Here is a 20248-nt window from a genome sequence, read left to right as displayed (position 1 = left end):
AAGAGAGCTCAAGTCACCTACATGTGGTCGGTATTAGCATTAGCATCAGATGATCAGAAGCTGAAGGTTAATTACTAGGGTCCTCAGCTGTGGATGCACCCGAGGGGAAGGGGACAGCAAGAATACAGACAGATGTGCAGAGAAGACAGTCGCCAGGGGACTGGAGCGGCAGAGGGGACTCCAGCCATGGTATGAACTATAAATGGGAGCAAAGATAGGATGTGCGATTTGGCCAAGGTCCTGCAGCAAGATAGGGTGGAGGCTGGGTAGCAATCCTAGCTGCTGGCTCCTGTTTCGCTCTCCTTCCACTTTCCTTGGTACCGGCGCATTCTGGGCTCTCTCCACCGTCTGCGCGGCCACGCCTGCAGCGTTTCCCTCTTGGAAGAGGTGCGATCCACTGGCATTGGAGCCGGGTGGACTGGCTCCCTCTCTCTATCCATCTCTTTCTTCCTTTCCCCTGCCATGTTCTGGAAAGGGCAGCGGGAGGGAATGTGGGCAGGTTGCACCAGAGATATACATCTGAGAGCTGAAGGGAACATTTATTTTTAATGTAGACTTAAAAAGAAAAAAGGAAGTTATAAAATATCTGCTCTTGCTCCTGGGATTGTGCAGATGGTGCTGCGTTTTGCCTAATAGGGAATGGAGCTGGCGTTGAACACTGCTGGTCCCCCTGCCTGGTGTAAGGACCCGGAGGGCAGGAACCCTGCTCCCCTGCCTTGGCTTCAAATGGCTCCCAGAGTCCATTTGGCCAACATGGTTTGGTGTTCTCTGCCTTATCTTTTCCAGCTGCCTCCTGCTGATTACCCTCCTTCTCAGACCAGTCACTGGGCTGTACCTGATCCTCTCTCTCTCTCTCTCTCTCTCTCTCTCTCACACACACACACACACACACACCCATTCACTCATACCTCATCTCAGTTCTACCTCTTCCTTGATCACATAGCCAGGACACACGGACCCAAACTCCCGTGTGGGCATTAGCTTTGTGCACACCCCACATACTTCCAACCATGCTGCCATTTTCCTGCCTAGATGCTACAAAGGCCATTCTTGTACACTGCTATGTTTGGTCCCTGTGTTTGTGGCGATCAGGGACCATCTATTTCTCTGCCCCAGCTTTCCCCACTGGGAGCAGCCTGGAACGTGACACAGAGACAGTCCTTTGTAGATGGGCTGGAGAGGTGACTGAATCCCTTCTCCCTTTGTGCTCTGGGGGATAAGCTGGAGAAGGAGCACCCTAAAACTAGAGAGTCATGGTGGTCAAACCACAGTTCCAGAGATCCGACTCTTTCTCTGGTTTGCTGTAAAGTCTTGGGCAGATCACTGAATTTCTCCAAGCCTCAGTTTTCCCATTTGCAAAATATGGGAGATAATCTATTTGGGTTGCTCCCCAGAGTTACTATGAGGATTATGGTAAGTGGCATCCAGGGAAATGCTCGACAAAAATTAATCCATCTCTAAGACAGCATGAGGAGATTTAACAGATCTGCCAGCAAAGCCACCACGCCCTGTTAGGACAGGAGTGGGGGCTGTTCAACAAGGTAGAATGCTCATTTGTCAACGTGTGTGTGTGTCTGCCTGCCTGTGTGTTATATAGCCTATGTACTAATTTAGTTTGGGGCTCTGGGTTGTTCTGGACAAGACTTTCTATCACTTTTAAATATGCATGCCATGTGATTAAACAAGATGAAAAAGATACAAGGAAAGTTAGGGAGGGGAAGATAAGAGGAAGCCAGGGATGACCTCTGGGCTCAGAACTTGCAGCGTGAGTTTACCCTTGGCAGATGTGGTCACAGAGACCCTCAAATTCTTGACCATCAGTACAAAGAGAGATGCAGTAAGATGGCCAGGGTCAGCAAGATGCATGCAAACCAATTGCTCAGAAGTATAATTTCTGACTCTTAAGAACAGAATTTCTCTCAGGGTAATTCATAAAGGGGTCCTTGTGATGTAACTAGGGGTGTTCTGGATCATTGTTGGGTAAGTGCAGTGTGTTCCATGAGACTGAATCTTGACGTTCCCCGTGGCCTCAGCACAGGTCAGGGGTGCAGTGAGGAACTCCAGGGAAGAAGAGCATGTCGTCCATAACACATCATGTTGTATAGACTGCAGATTGAAGGGGAATAAATAATAAGCTGTGCTCTAAACTGTGGGCAGTGTGAATTTCCCCAGGCCTTTGGAGGCAGTTAGACATGTACGTGTGTACATCTATATGCACACTCGTCTCCACCCCCGCCAGGCTCCGTTCCCTTTCTGTGTTCTGGCTTCCTACTGAGACCTGGCCAGGAGGAGGCCTGGGTCCCCCTGGGAGACTCCTCAGCCTACAGGATCCCATCCCAAACATTAGAGCTATCTTTGTGGACATCATACCTACCACTTGGAACATGAGGGTAGAATTTTAAATGGAGGTAGACCCTTTATCCTGACTTTATAGGTAGAAACTCAAACCCCAAAGGGAACTGTCATCTGTCATCTATTAGAGACCCCAGGGATGGACCTGAGCCTGGAACTTAAGGTCCCCTGACTTTCAGTCCAGGTTCCTAAGTTGCCTCTGAAATGGAGATTCAAATACAGGTCTTATTCTGGGAGAAAAATCTCATAACTCCTCATTGGAGCTATGTAATGGCTTTATATTATATAATTTTATTCAAACTGATATGGGCCAATAAATATAAATGTGTGTGTGTGTGTTCGCTGTTTTAAAACATTTTAATGTTTAAAACATGATTTACTAATGCTGCTGAGGATGTCTAGAATTTGATTTACTGCATAGTATTGAATGTTTATACTTGTTCCTTACAGAAATTCTTGCCAAAGAGCCATTTTATCTACAGGAATAATAAATAAGTCAATATGTGGATGGTTGTGCATATTTCTCCCATATGCAGCAATACTTGGTAAATGTTATTTTGCACACAAACACTCAAAAGGTAATATTGAGGATTACATATGGATCCTGAAGTCCAAGGCATGGCCAATGTCAAATCAGACAATTAATCTTGACATAAATCAAAAGAAGCAGCCAGTGAGTCTAGGTCTGAGCTGCTATCTGGGCTTAGGTATAATGGATCCACACCTGTAAACCTGGTAAACATGCTTGGCCTTGTGTATGTGTTATTCATTCATTCATTCCATCATTCATTCACTCAACAACCATTTGTTAGATATCTAAGAGTCAGTAGGTTAAACATAGTATAAGTTTTTGGTTCATGGAGATTCAGAGATAAAAAAAAAAAAAATTCCCTCAAATTCCACTTATAAGCCCAGTGTGGTGACACATGTCTGTAACTCCAGTGACTTGGGAGGCTGAGGTAGGGAGATTGCAAGTTGGGCAACTTAGCAAGATCCTATCTCAAAAAAAAAAAAATTTTTTTTTTAAAAGAAAAGGCTGGGGATATAGCTCACTGGTAAAACATCTGTGAGTTCAATCCCCAGTACTCCCCCCCCAAAAAAAATTCTATTTATAAATCACTTGAGGCTTTTGAAATGATTCTTATTTAATTATCATAAAAATTTTATGGGGTGATTAGGGCATGAAGGAGTTCAGTTTACCTGAGTGTCTGTGAATATGTTCCTTTTGTTTGCTTGTTTTTATTGGCCTCCATCCCTTCATTAATAATGCACCTCCATTGTTAAAAAGAACACAAAGCTGAACACTGTGGTGGTGGTGCACACCTGTAATCTCAGCCACTTGGGAGGCTGAAGCAGGAGAATCGCAAGTTCAAGGTCAGCCCTCAGCAACTTAGCAAGAGCCTGTCTCAAAATAAAAGATAAAAAAAGGACTGGTCATATAGCTCAACGGTAAAGCATTCCTGGGTTCAATCCCCAATACTGCAAAAAAAATTTTTTTAATAAATTAATAAAGTAATAAAAGGGCTGGGGGGGTAGCTCAGTGGTGGAACCTTTGTCTAGCATGTGCAAAGCCCTGGATTCAATCCCAGTACTAATAAATAAGTAAATTAATTAAGTAGCCTGTAACCAGACTTCTAGAGAAACCCACAATTAATGGTTATGCTGTGCTATAATTTTTTCATGCTTGGGGATATTTGTGTGTATGTGTTTATAACTGAGAAGGTTTTCTTTACATAACTTGGATTATGCTATAACATAATTCTGCTACTTGATTTTTTTCATCTTTTACCATCCCTCTATGGGCATTTGTTTATATGAACACATCAAACCACATCAGTTTGTACAGGTGTAGCTCACTCTTGTTTGTGGCTGTGTAGTTCTTTTCTTTCTTTCTTTCTTTCTTTTTTTTGTGTGTGTATGTGCATGTGTCTTCCTGAGGGTTGAGCCCAGGGGTGCTCTACAGATGAGCTACATCACCAGTCCTTTTTTGGGGGGACTGAATTCAGGGACAATCGACCCCTGAGCCACATCCCCAGCCCTATTTTGTATTTTATTTAGAGATAGGGTCTCACTGAGTTGCTTAGCACCTTGCTTTTGTGAGGCTGGCTTTGAATTCATGATCCTCCTGCCTCAGCCTCCTGATCCGCTGGGACTATAGGCAAGCGCCACCATGCTCAGCTCACCAGCCCTTTTTATTTTTTATTTTGAGACAGTCTCACAAAGTTACCTAGGCTGGCTTTGAACTTGCAGTCCTGCTACTACCTCAGCCTCCCAAGTGGCCGGGATTACAGGCATGCGCCTCTGCCCTTGGCTGTATAGTTTTGTTTTTTGTTTTTTGCAAAAGAAGTGAGGGGTTTCTTTTGCCTTCTTCAGCCTTTCCTCTCTCTTCCTCACAGGTGGTGGGTCTTCTCTTACCCAACCAAACACTGGCATCCACTGTCTTCTGGCAGGTAAGAGGTTCTACAAACAGCACGCTCCTGAAGGAAGGGCCCAGGCAAGCACTAGTCAGGAATTCCCTTCTCTGGGCTCTCCTATTCTAAGCCCCTGGGTTAGAGTCAGCCAATTCCACTCCCCCAGCCCAGAAACCACTGGAGGAAAACCTGAGACTTTAGCCCAGCTGAGCAGGCCCCCTGTCAGAAGTCAGTAGCACTCTGACCATTATGTGTCACTCTAGCCTTTGAACAGAGGTGAAGAGGGGGCTGGGGGCCTGTACCTGGACCACAATGGTTTGTGGGTGGCTACTCCTTGGCTGCTCGTCCCATGGTCAGTGATCTGAGGCCTACAGCCTCATTTTGACATCCATCTCCACCAGATCTGTAGGGCAAGGTTGCGCCACCCTGAGGAGGTGAAGTGCATCGCAAAGCCTGGTCTCTGCCCTTGGAGACAGTGTGTTGCAGTTCCTGGAGAACAGCTGAGGATGTCTGTGTGTGTGTCTGGGCAGGGGAAAACCTTCCCAGGATGGAAAAGCTGTCTGACTCCTGAGAGGAAATGTCAGAGAATCTTCCCTGAAAAAAACTGCTGGGGACCTCTGACCTGGGTGCTGGAGCTGGTACAGAGCACTGGGCTAGGAGATTTTTGAAAGGTGCAAGCTGTCAATCATTCCACCTTCTGTCCAGCAAATATTATAATAAGGATAATATGGCAAAGGCAGTGGGGCCCTTTGGGGGAGTGAATGCCAGAATTTTAGGAGAGGGGACGTCTCTGTACTGGGGTGGACAAGACCGCATCCTGATTTTCCAGAAATGGAGGGGTTTTCTGAGACCCAGGACTTTGATACTAGAACCAGTACAGCTCCAGGCAAACCAGGACAATGTGTTATACTAACCAGGGGGACTGAGGGAGATACCTGTGTCTTTCTGGGGAGGTGTGGCCTCCAGAGGCCTAGGCCTGGCTTCCAGGAAGATGACAATGCCTTCCCTGACTTCTTTCCCTGTTGCCTTTCAGTGGCTGAACCAGAGCCACAACGCCTGTGTCAACTATGCAAACCGCAATGCTACCAAGGTGAGTCACTGCCCTCAGTTCAGTGGTGGGTTCAGCTGGGGTGACCCAGTGGTCCTCCCTACAGTGTCACATGCTGCCATCATTGGTATAAAGCATTGTCTTCCTGGAGGCATCCTATTTAAGCTGCCAGCTCTGCAAGCAGGGGTGGTGCACTCAGACCTTGCTTATACAGGGCCCATGGGAGTCTCCAGGCAGGGCCTGCGGGGGGGCAGGGGGGACTGTGCATGAAGGAAGGTAGCCTGTGAAAGGGGAGTAGGATGGGGAATGAACAAGGAATAGATTATTTTTTTCTTTTTAAAATTTTTTATTGATACATCATGATTATACATAATAGCGGGATCCATTGTGACATATTTGTACACCCACATAACATGATTTGATCAATTTCATTCCTTTATGCAAGGGATCAATTCTGCTGGCTTCAGAATTCCTCTTGCACATCTCTCTCTTTCTTTTTAAAATATTTTTAGTTGTAGATGGACACAATACTTTATTTATTTATGTGTGGTGCTGGGGCTCGAACCCATGCCTCACCTGTGCCAGGCAAGTGTTCTACCGCTGAGCCCCAGCCTCAGGCCATGCTCTTGTGCATCTCTTGCTCAGATACTGGATCCTGATTGGCATCAGCCCCTTGGGGACCAAATTCCCCTATGGCTTCCTCCAAGCTTCCCTGGAAATTGCCTCAGTGACCCTGGTCCCCAGACTGTTGGCCACAAAAATCAAGGGACTGCTCTTGAGGGTGGGGGTTTAAGAACACTGGTACCTCCTCTCCAAAGTCCCCTGCACTCCTTCAACAAGCCCATGTGGAGGCCCAGTCACCCTCCTAGTGTCCCAGAGGGCTGCTGAGTCTTGCTTTTCTGGCAAGGCCGCCACCCTTCTGTCAATTCACCATTTCAATCCAAAGGCAAAGGGAGGAGAGGAAGAATCTAGGTCCTCGGTGGGCGGGGGGAGCACTGTCAGTTTGGATAGGGGAGGGTCTTGGCATTTTTTAACCTTGGAGGAGAGTTGGGTATAGGAGTTAGGAGTTGTCCTGGGCAGTAGGAACCTGGGGTGGGGGTGGGATCCTGAGACTCAGGAAGCTACCTCCCGCATATCTAAACCTCAAATCCAGTCTCTTACAGGCTTCACCATGCACATCGCCCTTTGGATGGCTTCTGTTTGCCTTAAACCAAGCATCTTCCACAACAGCAATTGTAGCAGGACATGACCAGCCCCTAGCTTTTTCTTAATTTTCTATGTTGGAACTTGGGTTCTGTTTGTTTTTTTTTTTTTTTTTTTTTGGTACCAGGTATCGAACTCAGGGGCACTCAACCACCGAGCCTCATCCCCAGCCCTATTTTGTATTTTATTTAGACACGGGGTCTCACCGAGTTGCTTAGTGCCTCATCTTTACTGAGTCTGGCTTTGAACTCGTGATCCTTCTGCCTCAGCCTCCCAAGATACTGGGATTACAGGCATGTGCCACTTCATCTAGCTGGGCTCTGTTTTTTAATGGATGTATTGGGAACCGTCCTGTGTGAACATGAAGTCCAGTTTCTCCCTGGTGAGCTGGCTAGACTACAGTGGATGGCCGTGGATGATGGACAGTGCTCTAGGCATCCCTCTTGACACTTAGCTTTCCTCACCTGGAGACTGTTCACCCCACCATAAATGACTCGTTTTGGCCCTTGCTGTCCTGCACCTCTAGCCAGCAATGTCTGCCTGGAATCTTTGTAGAAGAAGGCAGGAGTGAAACAGGCCTTTCAGCACTTTCCTGGATATTGCTTCCTTGTATTCCAACATTTGGAGCCAAGTTGAGAGAGTCCAGGGTTCCTGTGGCTTCCCCTGGGGGACCTCTTCCTCCTTGCCAGACCTTCAGGCTGGTGGACTGGCTTGCTTCTTGCTGACTGGGGCTGTTTGGCAAGGGTGGAGCATGGAGCTTTGGGCATACAGTGGGCTTGCAATTCTACCTTTGTCTTCCAGCCCTCACCGGCATCCAAGTTCATCCAGGGCTACCTGGGAGCTGTCATCAGCGCTGTCTCCATTGCTGTGAGTAATGCCCTGCCCCTGCCCTTTAGTTCTGCTGCTTCCTTGAGTGGGTGGACCTTGTCTGAGGGCCAGGGTAGGCCAGGGTGTGGGGTCAGGGTCTGGGAGGGGAGCAGTGAGGGAGGCTCTCTAGGCAGAGAAGTGTCCCATAGTGAGAGCGTGCATGCTAGTACTCCATGGTTTGGAGGGGAGAGGAGAGGGGAGGGGAGGGAAGGAGAGGGGAGGAGCTGCCAGGGGAGGGGAGGAGAGAAGAGGGGAGGGGAGGGCAGGAGCCGGGAAGGGAAGGGAGGGGAGGGGAGGGGAGGGGGATCACATGGATGGTGAGGGCAGGACGTCTGTCCTTAGAGGAGCCCATACCACACTCTTCCTGGAGCAGCTGGTCTTCACACTGCCCATGCAAGACTGGCCCATCAGCCAGCTCCTCTCTGCTCTTTACTTGAGCTCCTGGGGTACTGTCATTCCCTCTCTGTTGCCTTGGTTGTGAGGTCACATGTCTAGCTTCTCCTGAAGGCCTCAAGACAATGGCATTAGGCTCACTTTGAATTTTTTTTTGGGGGGGGGGATTGAACTCAGGGCACTCAGCCACTGAGCCATGTCCCCAGCCCTATTTTGTATTTTATTTAGAGACAGGGTCTCACTGAGTTGCTTAGTGCCTCACTTTTGCTGAGGCTGCCTTTGAACTTGTGATCCTCCTGCCTCAGCCTCCCGAGCCACTGGAATTATAGGCATGCGCCTCTTCGTCGGGCTCACTTTGAATCTTCACAGGATTTTAAGAATAGAGCAGCTACTTATTATGAAGTTTGTAGATTTGTGTCAATGGATGATGGGTCCCTGTTCCCGGAGGAGGACAGAGGGGGAGGAAACACGGCAAAGGGCCTGGACCAAGCCAGAGTGGAGGCTCAGGACCTTAGACAAGGCTCCCAGGACCTTGTCCACCTTTGTCCCACCCTTGACACCACCCCTGTGCCACTATCTGGTACTCTCCTAATCCCATTGGGGTGGCCTCCTATAGCTAACTCCAGAGGGTAAAGTGTCCCTTCACAACTTTGTCATTACATTCATTTCATAATAAATGCATGTAACTGGAAAGAAAAAATAATTAGAAAATGCTAATAAAGGCAAATCCACATATAATGGAAGAATTCGAATACAATAATTTTTCAGTAAAACCTCCCTTTCCTTATCTTCCCTGGATCCTTAAATAAACATCATCGGTGTTCACGACTCTGGAATGACCCTTTGTATCCGACACCATACTTTCACTGTGCTTCTGAAGTAGAGATCTGGGGCTGTCCTGAAATGGCCTCATTTGTTTTACTCCCACGTAAACCAGCTCATCTCCAAATGGCTGTTAAGTGGGGCATCCCATCTCATGCCCAGGATCTCTCTCCTTCCCTAAGTCTTTATGTCTTACTGCCAGCGAGAAGCCACATGTTGCCCAACATATTTAGATGGCTCTCCAGGAGAAGGCCAACGCTTGCCGGTGGACCTGCCACCCGGCATGGGATTTCATCTAGGTGTCAGAGTGGAGGTTCTTGATTCTGGGGCTTGCTGGGCTGAGGCCAGGGGCTGTCCCAAGATAGGGAAAGGCCTCGTTCTTCCCTTTGTCACTTCTTGGCTCCTTAGGGTGAAAGGAGCTGATGGCCTGCCTAGCTTAGCACTTGAAAACCCCCTTGTCTTCTAGGAGATGTACAGGTGGGGGGCAAGGAGGAGGTCTCAGGGAAGGACATTGAGTTGCCCTGAGGGGAAGGGCTTGAGCCTTGGGGATCATTGTCCTGGTGGGACTTCCTTCCCCTGCAGGCCTGGAGCTCAGAAATAGGAATTTACCTTCTTCTGAGAGCTCTGTGTCCCTAATCCCCATTGTCCCACCAAAGGACCACCAGTCATTCCAACCCACCCACTTCCCAGGACCAAACCCAGCCCAGATTGGTGGGTGTTTTAAAGACTGGGCCCAGCAGAGGTACAAGGGACTGGGGGCCTCTAGACCCTGAAACTGGGGACTACCTGGTGGGGTATGAGGGCCTCACACTGCTCTGGGGGACACCCCCTCCCTCTTCTTCTCTGCCTAGCTCTAGAGCCCCCTGGAGAAGGCTTCCTTGTCCAGCCTGAACCACCGTCCCCCCAGCCCAGCTCCTAGAAACTTCTCCTTCTCACACTCTCAATTACGCCCCAGGTCCCTGTCCTCTCATTGTTCCACAGCCTGAGTCTTGTCCCCCAGCAGGATTACAAGTTAACCAGGGACAGGCACGGTGTCTCCAACCCCCCAAGGGGAGCAGAGAGCCCTGCTCCATAAATACCTATTAATTAGGCCTCTGATTGATTGCTGGCCTCGGGAGGTCCCTGTCCTCTCCCATCCGTGAGCTTTGGCGGTGGTGGCGTCCCTCCGCCTGATGTCTTCACACAGTGAGGGGCTAACTTCGGCAGATGGAGCCGAGTTTCTGACTTGGAAAATCTGCAGCCTGCTTGCTTTTCTTTTGTGTGTGTAAATCACAAAACCTCCCAAGAAAGAGGCTTTATTTTATTTTCCTTTCCCTTGTTCTCTGGAACCCCAGGCCCCACGGCCTCATTAACCGATCTCTGCTTCAATTAGTGACAAATCCCCTCCCAGGGTGAGCCTGTTAGGGGGAGATGACCTGCAAACAAGTGTCACGGCCCCAGTGGTTGGCCCCACTCTGGCATTAATTAAAACGAGTCCCCACATGCAGGCGCCTGGATGGGGGCTGACAGGCTGAGAGCAGGTCCCAGGGACGAAGGTGAGCTAAGGTGGAGGCCAGCCTCCTCTATGGACCCTGACCCATTCTCAGAAGAACCCCTAGGCTTGGCCAGCAATCCCCCTTGGATCAGGGATCCCCAGTTTTCATGCCCCCCAAATGAAGTCTCATGCTGGTTCCAGGACCACCAGGGTTAGGAGCCTGCAGTGAACCTCCTAAATAGATTTGGCAGTGTCTGGCTTCTTGCTTGAGAATAAAAAAGAAATTCCGTCTTAAGTTATTTTTGAAATCTAACAGTTTGCCGTCTTTTAACAAAGGAAGCCTCTCAGTCCTCATTGTGTTTTCATTGGGAGTTTGTGCGGAATGATTATGGGGTGGCCCTTGCTGTCCTCAAGGGCAGGAGAGGAGGTGGGACCCACTCACTGACTCCCTTCAAGGGCCTATTCTGTGCTGGAAATATTACAGAGACTGGGCTGCAGCTGGGGCCTTCAGGATGCCCAGAGGGGACACTTGAGCGCACCCTGACATAGTCAGAATCATGGTGAAGCTGGCCTCTGGGGTGCAGGGGACCAGGGAGGGGCGCCTAATTCAGTCATGAGGCTCACTCAGGATAGACTGAGAAAGCCAAGGGAAGGCAGGGCTGGGTGTCGCAGAGAGGGCAGAGCACATGCAGAAGCAGGCAGGAGAAGGAACACTATCCGAAAACAAGTAGCTGCCACATTCAGAGCCATGTGAGAAGGTATGGGGTGGTAAGCCATGGCGGCGGCCAGGGCCAGAAGTGCTGTGAGTGCCTGGCTCAGGAAGTAGGAGGACCACACCTGGAATCCTGGCCTGCGCTCAGGGACCTGGGCATTGCAGGACTCAGGCAGAAGTGGGCTGGAGGAGAAGTCGTGAGGAGACCACACAGACCACTCATGGACGCAGGGTCCTGGGGGAGGATGGACGTGGAACAGGGGAGGAAGGCTCAGGGCTGAGGTCCCTCATGACTGGTCAAGGGCTTATCAGTAGAGCCAGATGATGAGAGATGCTTCCTGGTCACTCCTTGAAACCTTGTCTTTCAGCTAGGTCTTGCTGGCAAAACCCTTTCCCTGCTGAAGAATTGCTAACCTCCATGCCTGAAGGCTCTGGGCCCTGGGGTGTCCTTTCTGCATAGGATGTGGTGGCTATTTCCCTGAATTACCAGACACTGGAGTATAGGGATCCCCATGAACCCCTATATCTCCCAGTTGCTTACTGGCAACTCCAGGTCCCCTTGATGGTCATGATCATAATAATAATCACAATAGCTGACACTTAGGAGTGCTAACACTGTGCCAGGCACTGTATCATTATTCATCCCCACTGTACAGATGAGGAAACGGAGGCACAGGGTGGTATCAGCAGCAGAGCCTACCCTGGCTTCCCCACATACTCTTCTGCTGACACAGAGACCTCTTTTTCTTCCTGCCATTGCTATGATATGAGAAGGTGAGAAAAGCCAAGCACTGTTTTAGCTTCCAGATTGGGGGAACTATAACCAGGCTCTGGGTAGCAGGTACCTCCTCAGGTCCCCCTGGGAGCAGTGGGGACCAGAGGAAATTTTTTGAGAGACTCTTTGTGTCTTCTGCCCATCTTCATACTTGATTCCTGGGTTTTCTGTCCAAAGTTGATTCAGCTGCATGTGTTTGCTCTTAGTCTGGAACATTCCCTGCCTTTCTACAATACAGGATCTGGCTGACTCTGTAGTAGAGGGTGACTCCAGACCCTTCTCTTCTTCTTGGGGCTGAGGGAGGTGGGAGGGCTATACCTTGCATCCTAGACCAGGTTATCATCTTGCTTCTTCTGTTATGAGCAGCTTCTTGGTTGAGGGACTATTGCATGGACCCTGTAGCAGAATCTGAAGTGTTCTGGAAGCCTGCAGATGGTGATGCTGGCAGTGGCAAGTCAGACATGAAAAGCAGCCCCGCATCTATTCTGGGGAGGACATGTTGCTGTCCCCTCCTACATGAAAGGGTCTGATGTAATTGGTTTCTCCCTAGGTGGCACACTGGTCCCTGTGGACAGTTCAGTGGTCAGGGTTGGTCATTGTTGCTAGCAAACAAGCCGCTCAGCCACAGATGCACTTACTGGCACTTTAACCTGTGCAGAACTCTGTCCCAGCCACCTCGGTCACTTTGCAGTTGAGCCCACTGCTGAGCCACAAGCTAGTTGGGGTTGGAGGACAATTGACCTCCATGGAAGGTCATTGGTCCACTTGAGTTTATTCTACAAAGCATGCCCTCTGGTGGCATTTTTTGGTACTTCAGTGGTTGCTTGCAGGGCCCCAACCCTTGCCCTGCAGGACCCACATAAATCCACCACCATTAGGATCTATTATTACCCACCACCCAAGGGTGGGCCTAAATTCTGACCTTATGCCATCCTTCCTGCCAGGCATGCCTTCCCCTCCAGTGTTCTTCAGGGCCTCTTGGCAGAATTGATAGAGTCACAGAGCCAGCTACAGACTCCTCCAAGTGCCCTGTAGACAACCTAGCATTCCATGCCTCTGAACCTCTGCAGAGTCCCCCTCTTTTCCCGCCAAGCTGCTCCCTACTCACCCTTCAGGACTCAATCAAGCTTCCCTTTTCTCTGAAGCCTTTGTGGTCCAGCCTCTCTGGTCCCCTCTTCCTGTCAGGGTGGGTGAGATGACATTCTGGAGTGGGCTTGTAGACCCAGTGTGCCGGGGCTGGGATCAAGCAGTGCTCAGTGTTTGCCGAGAGGGACAGCAGTGGCTCCCAAGACAAGTCTCTTTTATCGATTTTTTTCCCCCTCTGCCTCAGATATCATTCACTTCATTTGTTCTAGAAGCATTTACTAAGCCCCTACTCATATCACCATGCACTGGGAGTTCAGTGAGGAACAGGAGAGACACAGCCCTGTGGCCTGGTACCTAGGTTCTGTTGGGAGAGATGGAACTTTAAAGAGTCCACAGAAAAATTAATTCTGTGCTCTTCCATTTTAAAAATCAGACACATGTATTATTTTGATTCAGAAAATTTTAAGGTGTACAAATAGGTACTTAGAGCTTGTGATAGGTACGAGGAAGGAAAAGGTTTGGGGATCTTTGCAAAACTATCAAGGACACCTTGAGCCAAAGGGAGGCCAGACATTTAGGCTGAAAGTGAGGAGGCACAGAGGGACAGTGGTCAGGGTGGAGATTGGCTCATGGGAGGAACAGGGAGATGGCCAGGTGGCTGGAGGCCTTTAAGCAAGGCCATGTCCACTTTCAGAAGACCACCCCGGATGCTGTGGAGAGCCAAAGAGAGGGACAGCAGAGGAAATGGGGAGCCTGGTAGGGAGGCCGGGGCAGTCATATAGGGACAGGTGACAAGTGCTAAGTGAGAACAGAGAGAAAGAAGAAGTGCATTCAGGATATTTAGGTGACGACACAGGTGGCTCCCAGCAGTGAGCTAGTTGTGGACCTGAGAGGCTTCTGTCCAGATAGATCCTAAGGCTTCTGGCAGAGGAGCCGAGCTGGTCATGGGCCAGGAAGACAGGGTATGGGTGAGGCAGAGCTACATACCCTCCACCTGGGGACATGAAGATGGAATGCTGAGGCCCATGGGGACAGGCATCCTTCATCCTGTGCCCATGTGGGCTGGGAAGGAGAATGCAGCCTGGTGGGACGGGGATGCAGCCATGGCCCAGCCCCACCCAGGGTCTCCTTACCAGCCTGGCAGAAATGAGGCTCCTTTTGGCCTAGAAAGATGTCAGTATTGAGGGATACAGCCACCAGGCACATAGTTCATGACACTTAAGGCTGTATATCAAGGGGTCCCACCCCACCGGTGTCTCTTGGTGCCCTTTTCCCATCTCCGGGGAATCTGCTCTTGCTATGCAAATGGCTGGTCTTAGGTGGTGCACAAACATCATCAAAGCACAAACATCAAAGCATCTCTCCTTGGGAAGGACAATTGGAAAGCAAATAGCTCAGGATGAGGAGTGAAGCTTTAGAACTAGCAAGCCCCACGTGGACATGTGAGACTTAGGAGGCATGTGTATGTGTCTGAGAGCAGGCCAGCACACGAAAACCCAAGGCAGGGGCTGGGGACGAGTGCAGTGGGGAAGAGGAGACCTGGGCATGTGCGTAGCTGGGAGTTCTGTAGGACTTAGTGTGGTTACCCTGCCCACCCACCAGTGAAGGGCCAGGGACAGGGAGGATGTGAATACAGAGGTGGCGAGTGGCTAAACGTACCCTCACTCCTCCTCTGGCCCCAAGTCCAGGCCTTCCTGCTCCAGCACCTCGGACAGCAACAGCCTGGGCAGGAACCCAGGGTGGGCTGCAAATCTGGGGGCTGGGAGCCCGTCTGTTCTGGTTCTTCAGGGCCCTTTGGCCTGGAACATTTGGTAGAGCCCATTAAAATTAAAAAGCCAAGTGGCTGGGGGCTCGGAATGCCAGCTCGTTTTCCCTGGCATGGTGGGTCCTGTTTAAGGGAACCAGCTGGCATGAATGGCACACAACTCATCACGAACAGCAGCTAGCGATCAGAAAAATCAGAGCTAATAATCAGGTTCGGGAAAGATAATGAGATATGGAACAATCACTGCTGAGGGTCCCCCAGGGTCTGTTTTAACAGCCTCCAAATAAGCTACAAAATAGAAATTAACCAAACAGGGGCTCCATTTGGGCAGAGGGGAAAACAAACAAGGTACAGATTTGCACAAGAATTCCTCGTGTGGCCAAGCTAGAGCCTAGGACCCTTGGGGCATTAGCGATGGCCGGAGGGGAGGAAGGAACCTTCTCTAGCCACGTCTCTCTGAGCTTTGACGGTCAGGCCAATGCAGTTGACAGGAAGCCAGAGAAGAGGGAAGACCAGCTTCTGACAGCTCAGGGGAGGGAAGGCCCAAAGACACCTGGAACCGGGGCTTGTGGGAGAAATGGGCTAGGTCACCTTTTCTGACTGCGGCAGTTCCAGCCAGTGGGAAGAACAACCAGCCAGAGAGGGGACAGCTTCAGGGCACCCCAGAAAAGGCAGAGTGTTTGCCATAATCTCTTCCTCTTTGCCCTCCTATATTCCAGCCCTGCCCAGCCTTGTGGGGAAGGGTCTGGAAAATTCCAAGACTTCCTTGCTCACTTCCAAATGGCTCCTGCTCCCTGTCTCTGACACTTCCTTATCTCTCCAAGTGAATGTGCTGGGCTTTGGACCCAGGCCTTCTGACTCCTAGCTGCAGAAGCAGGGGTGTTGGAAATGATCTGGATCCCAGTCCCAAGCTGGCCTTGGTCAGGGGTCTCTTGCTATGCAAACAGCCAGTTTTAAATGGCATGGGACATCATAGCTTCACTCTTGGAGAACAATTGAAAAGTAAATAGCGTAGCAGATAAGAGCAAAGCTTTGCAACTAGACTCTGGGTGGCCCATCCTAGCTTCACCAGTCTCATCATAGCTGTCTGTCCTTGGCAAAATTATTTAACCTTTTGGATCCTGCCTCTTATCTGTGAAAAGGGGCAATGTGGCCTCTCCAAAAGCCTGTGGTGGGGCTTTCCTTAAGACACTATGTGTGAACGTGTGCTGAGTATGAGTAGCACATGGGCTGTCACCTAGTCACCTTTCTCCTCCATCTCCTCCTCATCACTAATGCCTGTTTGGGTCCTCTGGCTTCTCCATGTTTTTCCTATCTGCACTTTTTTGGAGGGTAGAGAGGCTATTGGGGGAGACCTGAACTTGGTGAGGCCATGTGTGGTGGGACAGCAGGGCCAGGGTGGTCTGGCAGTGCTCCAGCCTGGCCCTGCTGTGTCCAAGCACAAGCCTAGGACCCATGGGGCATTAGCAATGGCCTGATGGAGGAAGGAACCTTCTCTAGCCATGTCTATCCTGGAACATTTGGTGGAGCCCATTAAAATTAAAAAGGTAACCCTCTCAGCCTTACCTCAAGCCAGCAGGAAAGACAAGGAGCATGAGACAGGATAGAGGCTGGGCACCCGATAGCCCAGGCTGGGTGAGCTGGGTGCACTTTGGCTCCAAGGGCCCTAGGCTGCCCAGGGCTTGGCAGACTGGCATTCCCAGGCCAGGTGGTGCCTGCCCCACTGTGCCCTGACTTCTGCAAGCACTGGTGGCCCTGAGGATTTCCCAAGGCTCTGCATCTTCCCCAGCCACCCAAAATGCTAAAGCCAGAGCCATACTTGGTGCAGAGTGCCCTGCTGAGCCACCAGGTGTGCAGATCTGAGAGCAAGATGGGCTGGCTCTGGCCTCCGTATGGGGGAGCAGAGGCCTCCACACACTGTCTTCTGGTCTGGCCACATGCCTCGCATCTTTTCTCACTCCATGCCTGTGCTTTTCCCCTCTAGAAAGTTCTGCTCTGCCAGCCTCTCCCCACCTTCCTCTCCAAGAAGCCCCTCTCAACCTTTTCTGTGCTCTTCCTGCTCTCTCTCCATTTGCCTGTTGGTTCATGCGCTTATTCCTTAATCATCAGCTTACTGAACATGAACTGGGCGCCACCAGGTACAACCCTAAACCCTGTGCACACAAAGAGGGAAAAGGTGTGGTTTCTCACCCCCAGGCTAGGGAATCAGACCCAGGAGAGGTAGACATTCCCAAGGAGGGAGGTACTGGTGATGTGGGCAGGGAGACTTGGGCTGCCTGGGAGAGGTGATATCATTATTATACCTGCATTTATTAAGGCATCTCATGTACCAAGTTCATGCTTGATACTTTATACCCTTATAACAGCCCTGGGATGTTGTATAAATTTCTATTCCTTTTAACCACAAGGAAATTGAGGCAGAGAAAGTTTAATTTATCTGCCTAAAGTTCTACTGCTAGTGAATGACACTGGTGGTAGAATTCAGAGGTGGGACCAAGAGTACAGGCATGGTCTGAGTTGGTGGCAGTGGGGGTTGGGGGACATCTCAGGCATGGGAACCAGTAAGGTCAAAGACCAGAAGACTCAAGTAGCATTTGATAGACATGAACCGGACACGTAGGGCTGAATGTGGGTGCTGGGGACTGGAGGGGCTGCACCGTCTCACACAGGTCGAGGGAGAGCTTCTCTTCCTCCAGTTCTGCCCTTTCTTCCCATAAGCCATTGCAACTTTTTCTGTTCTTTGTTTTTTATTCTTTCCAAGGTGGGCCTTAATGTCCTGGTTCAGAAAGCCAACAAGTTCACCCCAGCCACTCGCCTTCTTGTGCAGAGATTTGTGCCATTCCCTGCTGTAGGTAAGAGCTGCATAGTGCACGGATCTGGGGAGTGCTGCCCCTGGGTGGGTGGGACCATGGGGCTCCCAGCCAGCAGGACCTACAGCCCTTCTACACCTCTCCTGATGCCTGCAGGGGTTCTGCTGGGGGAACTGGAGTGAAATGTGTGCAGATAGAAGAAAGGATGACAGGGCTTCCCTGCCCAGCTCCATGCTGAAATTCTACATGTTGCACAGGAATTCTTTTTTATTTTTATTTCTTTCTTTCTTTCTTTTTTCTTTTGCAGCAGTAGGAATTGAACCCAGGGCCTCAGGCATGCTAGGCAAGCACTTGACCACTGAGCTACAACCCAGCACTCTTTTGTTTTATTTGAGGTCTGGGGGTATAGCTCTGTGGTAGATTGCTTGCCTACTATGCACAAGGCCCTGGGGTCAATCCCCAGTACAATAATAATAATAATAAATTTTTTTTTCAATAGTTTTTTTCTTTCTCAGCATATATTTTTCAATTGAAGAAATATATTAAACAATAATAATGATAACAGTTTGAGAGGGTCTTGCTGAGCTGCTGAGGCTGACCTTGAACTTGAGATCCTATTGTCTTGTCTCCCGAGTAACCAGGATTACAGATGTGTACCACTATATCAGTAAGCATGGATCTTATGGGAAATCTTATCCTGGGGTCCCCAGGCCCCCAATGCTCAGTAGACATGATTCAGTGGATCCTGTGAACTTGTACTTACCCTGACCGCTAACTGAAATGTAGCATTTTCTTCCATCATGAATGCACCCAGCAGACCACAGTAAGGAGCAGGACCAATGGCTTTGTCACCAGTGGAAATCACGGATACTTGTGTGACACAGTTGTCACTTGGAGACCTTAAAACATTGTTTATGCACAACAGTAATTCAAAATCTTTGTATTTAATATATAGACTGCTAGATCTTATTTTTTTAATTCATTAGTCAAAGAACACGTCTAATGCTAAATCACAATTTAAAAATTTTTAGTAACTTGTTTTAATATAATCCCTTTGTAATCCTTTGAATTTTATTTTATGCATTCAGAAACAGTTGTCTTCTTCTTCTTCTTTCCCCTCTCCTCCCTCTCTTCCTCCACCTCCTTTTCCACCTTTTACTTTTTGGGGGCACTGGAGATTGAACTCAGGGGTGCTTTAGCATTGCGCTACATTCCAGCCCCACTTTCTATTTTTATTTTGAGACAGGGTCTTCCTATTTGGCTCAGGCTGGCCTTGAACTTTTGATCTTCCTGCCTGGCCTCCTGAGTTGTTGGGATTACAGGCATGCGCCACCATCCCAGGCAGGAAAAATGACCCTGAGACGGGCGGGCGTGTAGGCCTAACATTACTGTCAGAGAGGTTCCTGGCACAAAAGAAGGTTGGAAGCTTCTGCCAAACCCTGGAAGTCCCACAAATCCTGGCCTGGCTCTTAGGAAACCTGAACTTTATTTGAGGAAAGAATACCTCTTTAGGTCTGACTTTGTTAAGTCCCCAAAAGTGGAACATTTTTCAAAGTGAAATAAACATCTAGAGCAGGACAAAAGCAGGGCATGACTATTTGTCAAAGGAGACATTTAAGCAAGTGCCCAAACACTACCAGAGTCCCCCTCCCCGCATCTGGTGCCCAAGGACAAATGTAGCACATGGCCTGAGGTCTCATGACCTCCCTGGTACTGAGGTTTGGTCTGAAGAGCCCAAGCTTGTGGCCTTGACCCTGATCTTCACCTGAGGGGTCTGCTTCCCCTTCTGTTTACCCACTCCTATAGCCCAGAGCTCTGGGAGAAGCAAATGAGGCCACAGACCAGATTTCATTGATAGTAAAGTGTTTGGGGGCACCTGTGAAGCCCCCGTGAGAAGGTGGGAGATTGTTCCTGGGCAGCCCGACCTCCTCCATGGCCCAGAGGCTAATGAACTCCCAGAACCACCCGGCTGAGCCTCTGCAGACGCAGATAATTGCTATGGCAACTCCACACTTTTAATGAACTCTCAGCTATTTCTGTCATGGGCCATTAATGGAATACCTCTTTAGGTCTGACTTTGTTACTGGACCTAATTGAATAAACGTGGCTGCCCAACTGGTGCTTGTGGCCATTGGGGTTGAAGGATCAGAAGCAGCCTGAGAACCAGCAGCTCCCAGCTGCCCTGGACTGGATCTAAGACTCCACACAGATGTAATCTGTCCTTGAGCCAAGCTTCAGATAACTTTGCCAGGGGCCCTTTCCAGACCTCTCTGCCGCCATCTTGCTGGGTAACCTTGAGATGGTCTTGACCTCTCTGGGACTCCTTAAAGAGGAGAGGCCCTTCTTTCAGTCTGAGCCTCTGGGTGCAGTCTGACTCCCCTCCCAGCTTCTCATGGGGAAGAAGTCTTCGGTGCCCTCACACAAATCCAGCCATGGTTAGGTGTCTTGAGATCCTCCGAGCTCCTAGGCAGTTGCACAAGTCATCTGCAACATGGCTTGCAACCTTGCTAATCCTAGCTTGCCCGGAGAA

At 49.7% G+C, this 20248-nt stretch overlaps 1 protein-coding gene across 4 annotated transcripts in view; it reads left to right on the top strand.

The window, feature by feature from the left end:
• The window catches only part of Sfxn5 (sideroflexin 5), a 116137-nt gene that overhangs the window by 54106 nt on the left and 41783 nt on the right, over nt 1-20248 (top strand). For 3 of the 4 annotated variants that reach the window (XR_013088604.2, XM_076833143.2, XM_076833144.2), the window contains exons 7-10: nt 4749-4802; nt 5797-5853; nt 7816-7881; nt 17670-17760. Coding sequence is in view for 3 of the 4 variants with exons in the window: in XM_076833143.2 (XP_076689258.1) it covers nt 4749-4802; nt 5797-5853; nt 7816-7881; nt 17670-17760 (268 nt within the window). In the remaining variant the exon portion in view is untranslated. Of the gene's footprint in view, nt 1-4748; nt 4803-5796; nt 5854-7815; nt 7882-17669; nt 17761-17874; nt 18083-20248 lie in introns of those variants that run through there. The other variant, XM_076833145.2, reaches the window with a different exon arrangement.

This window comes from Callospermophilus lateralis, chromosome 14 (assembly GCF_048772815.1).
Source record: "Callospermophilus lateralis isolate mCalLat2 chromosome 14, mCalLat2.hap1, whole genome shotgun sequence".
Taxonomy (NCBI): domain Eukaryota; kingdom Metazoa; phylum Chordata; class Mammalia; order Rodentia; family Sciuridae; genus Callospermophilus; species Callospermophilus lateralis.
The sequence above is the reverse complement of the archived record's forward strand: the minus strand, read 5'-3'. Positions and strand labels throughout refer to the sequence as shown.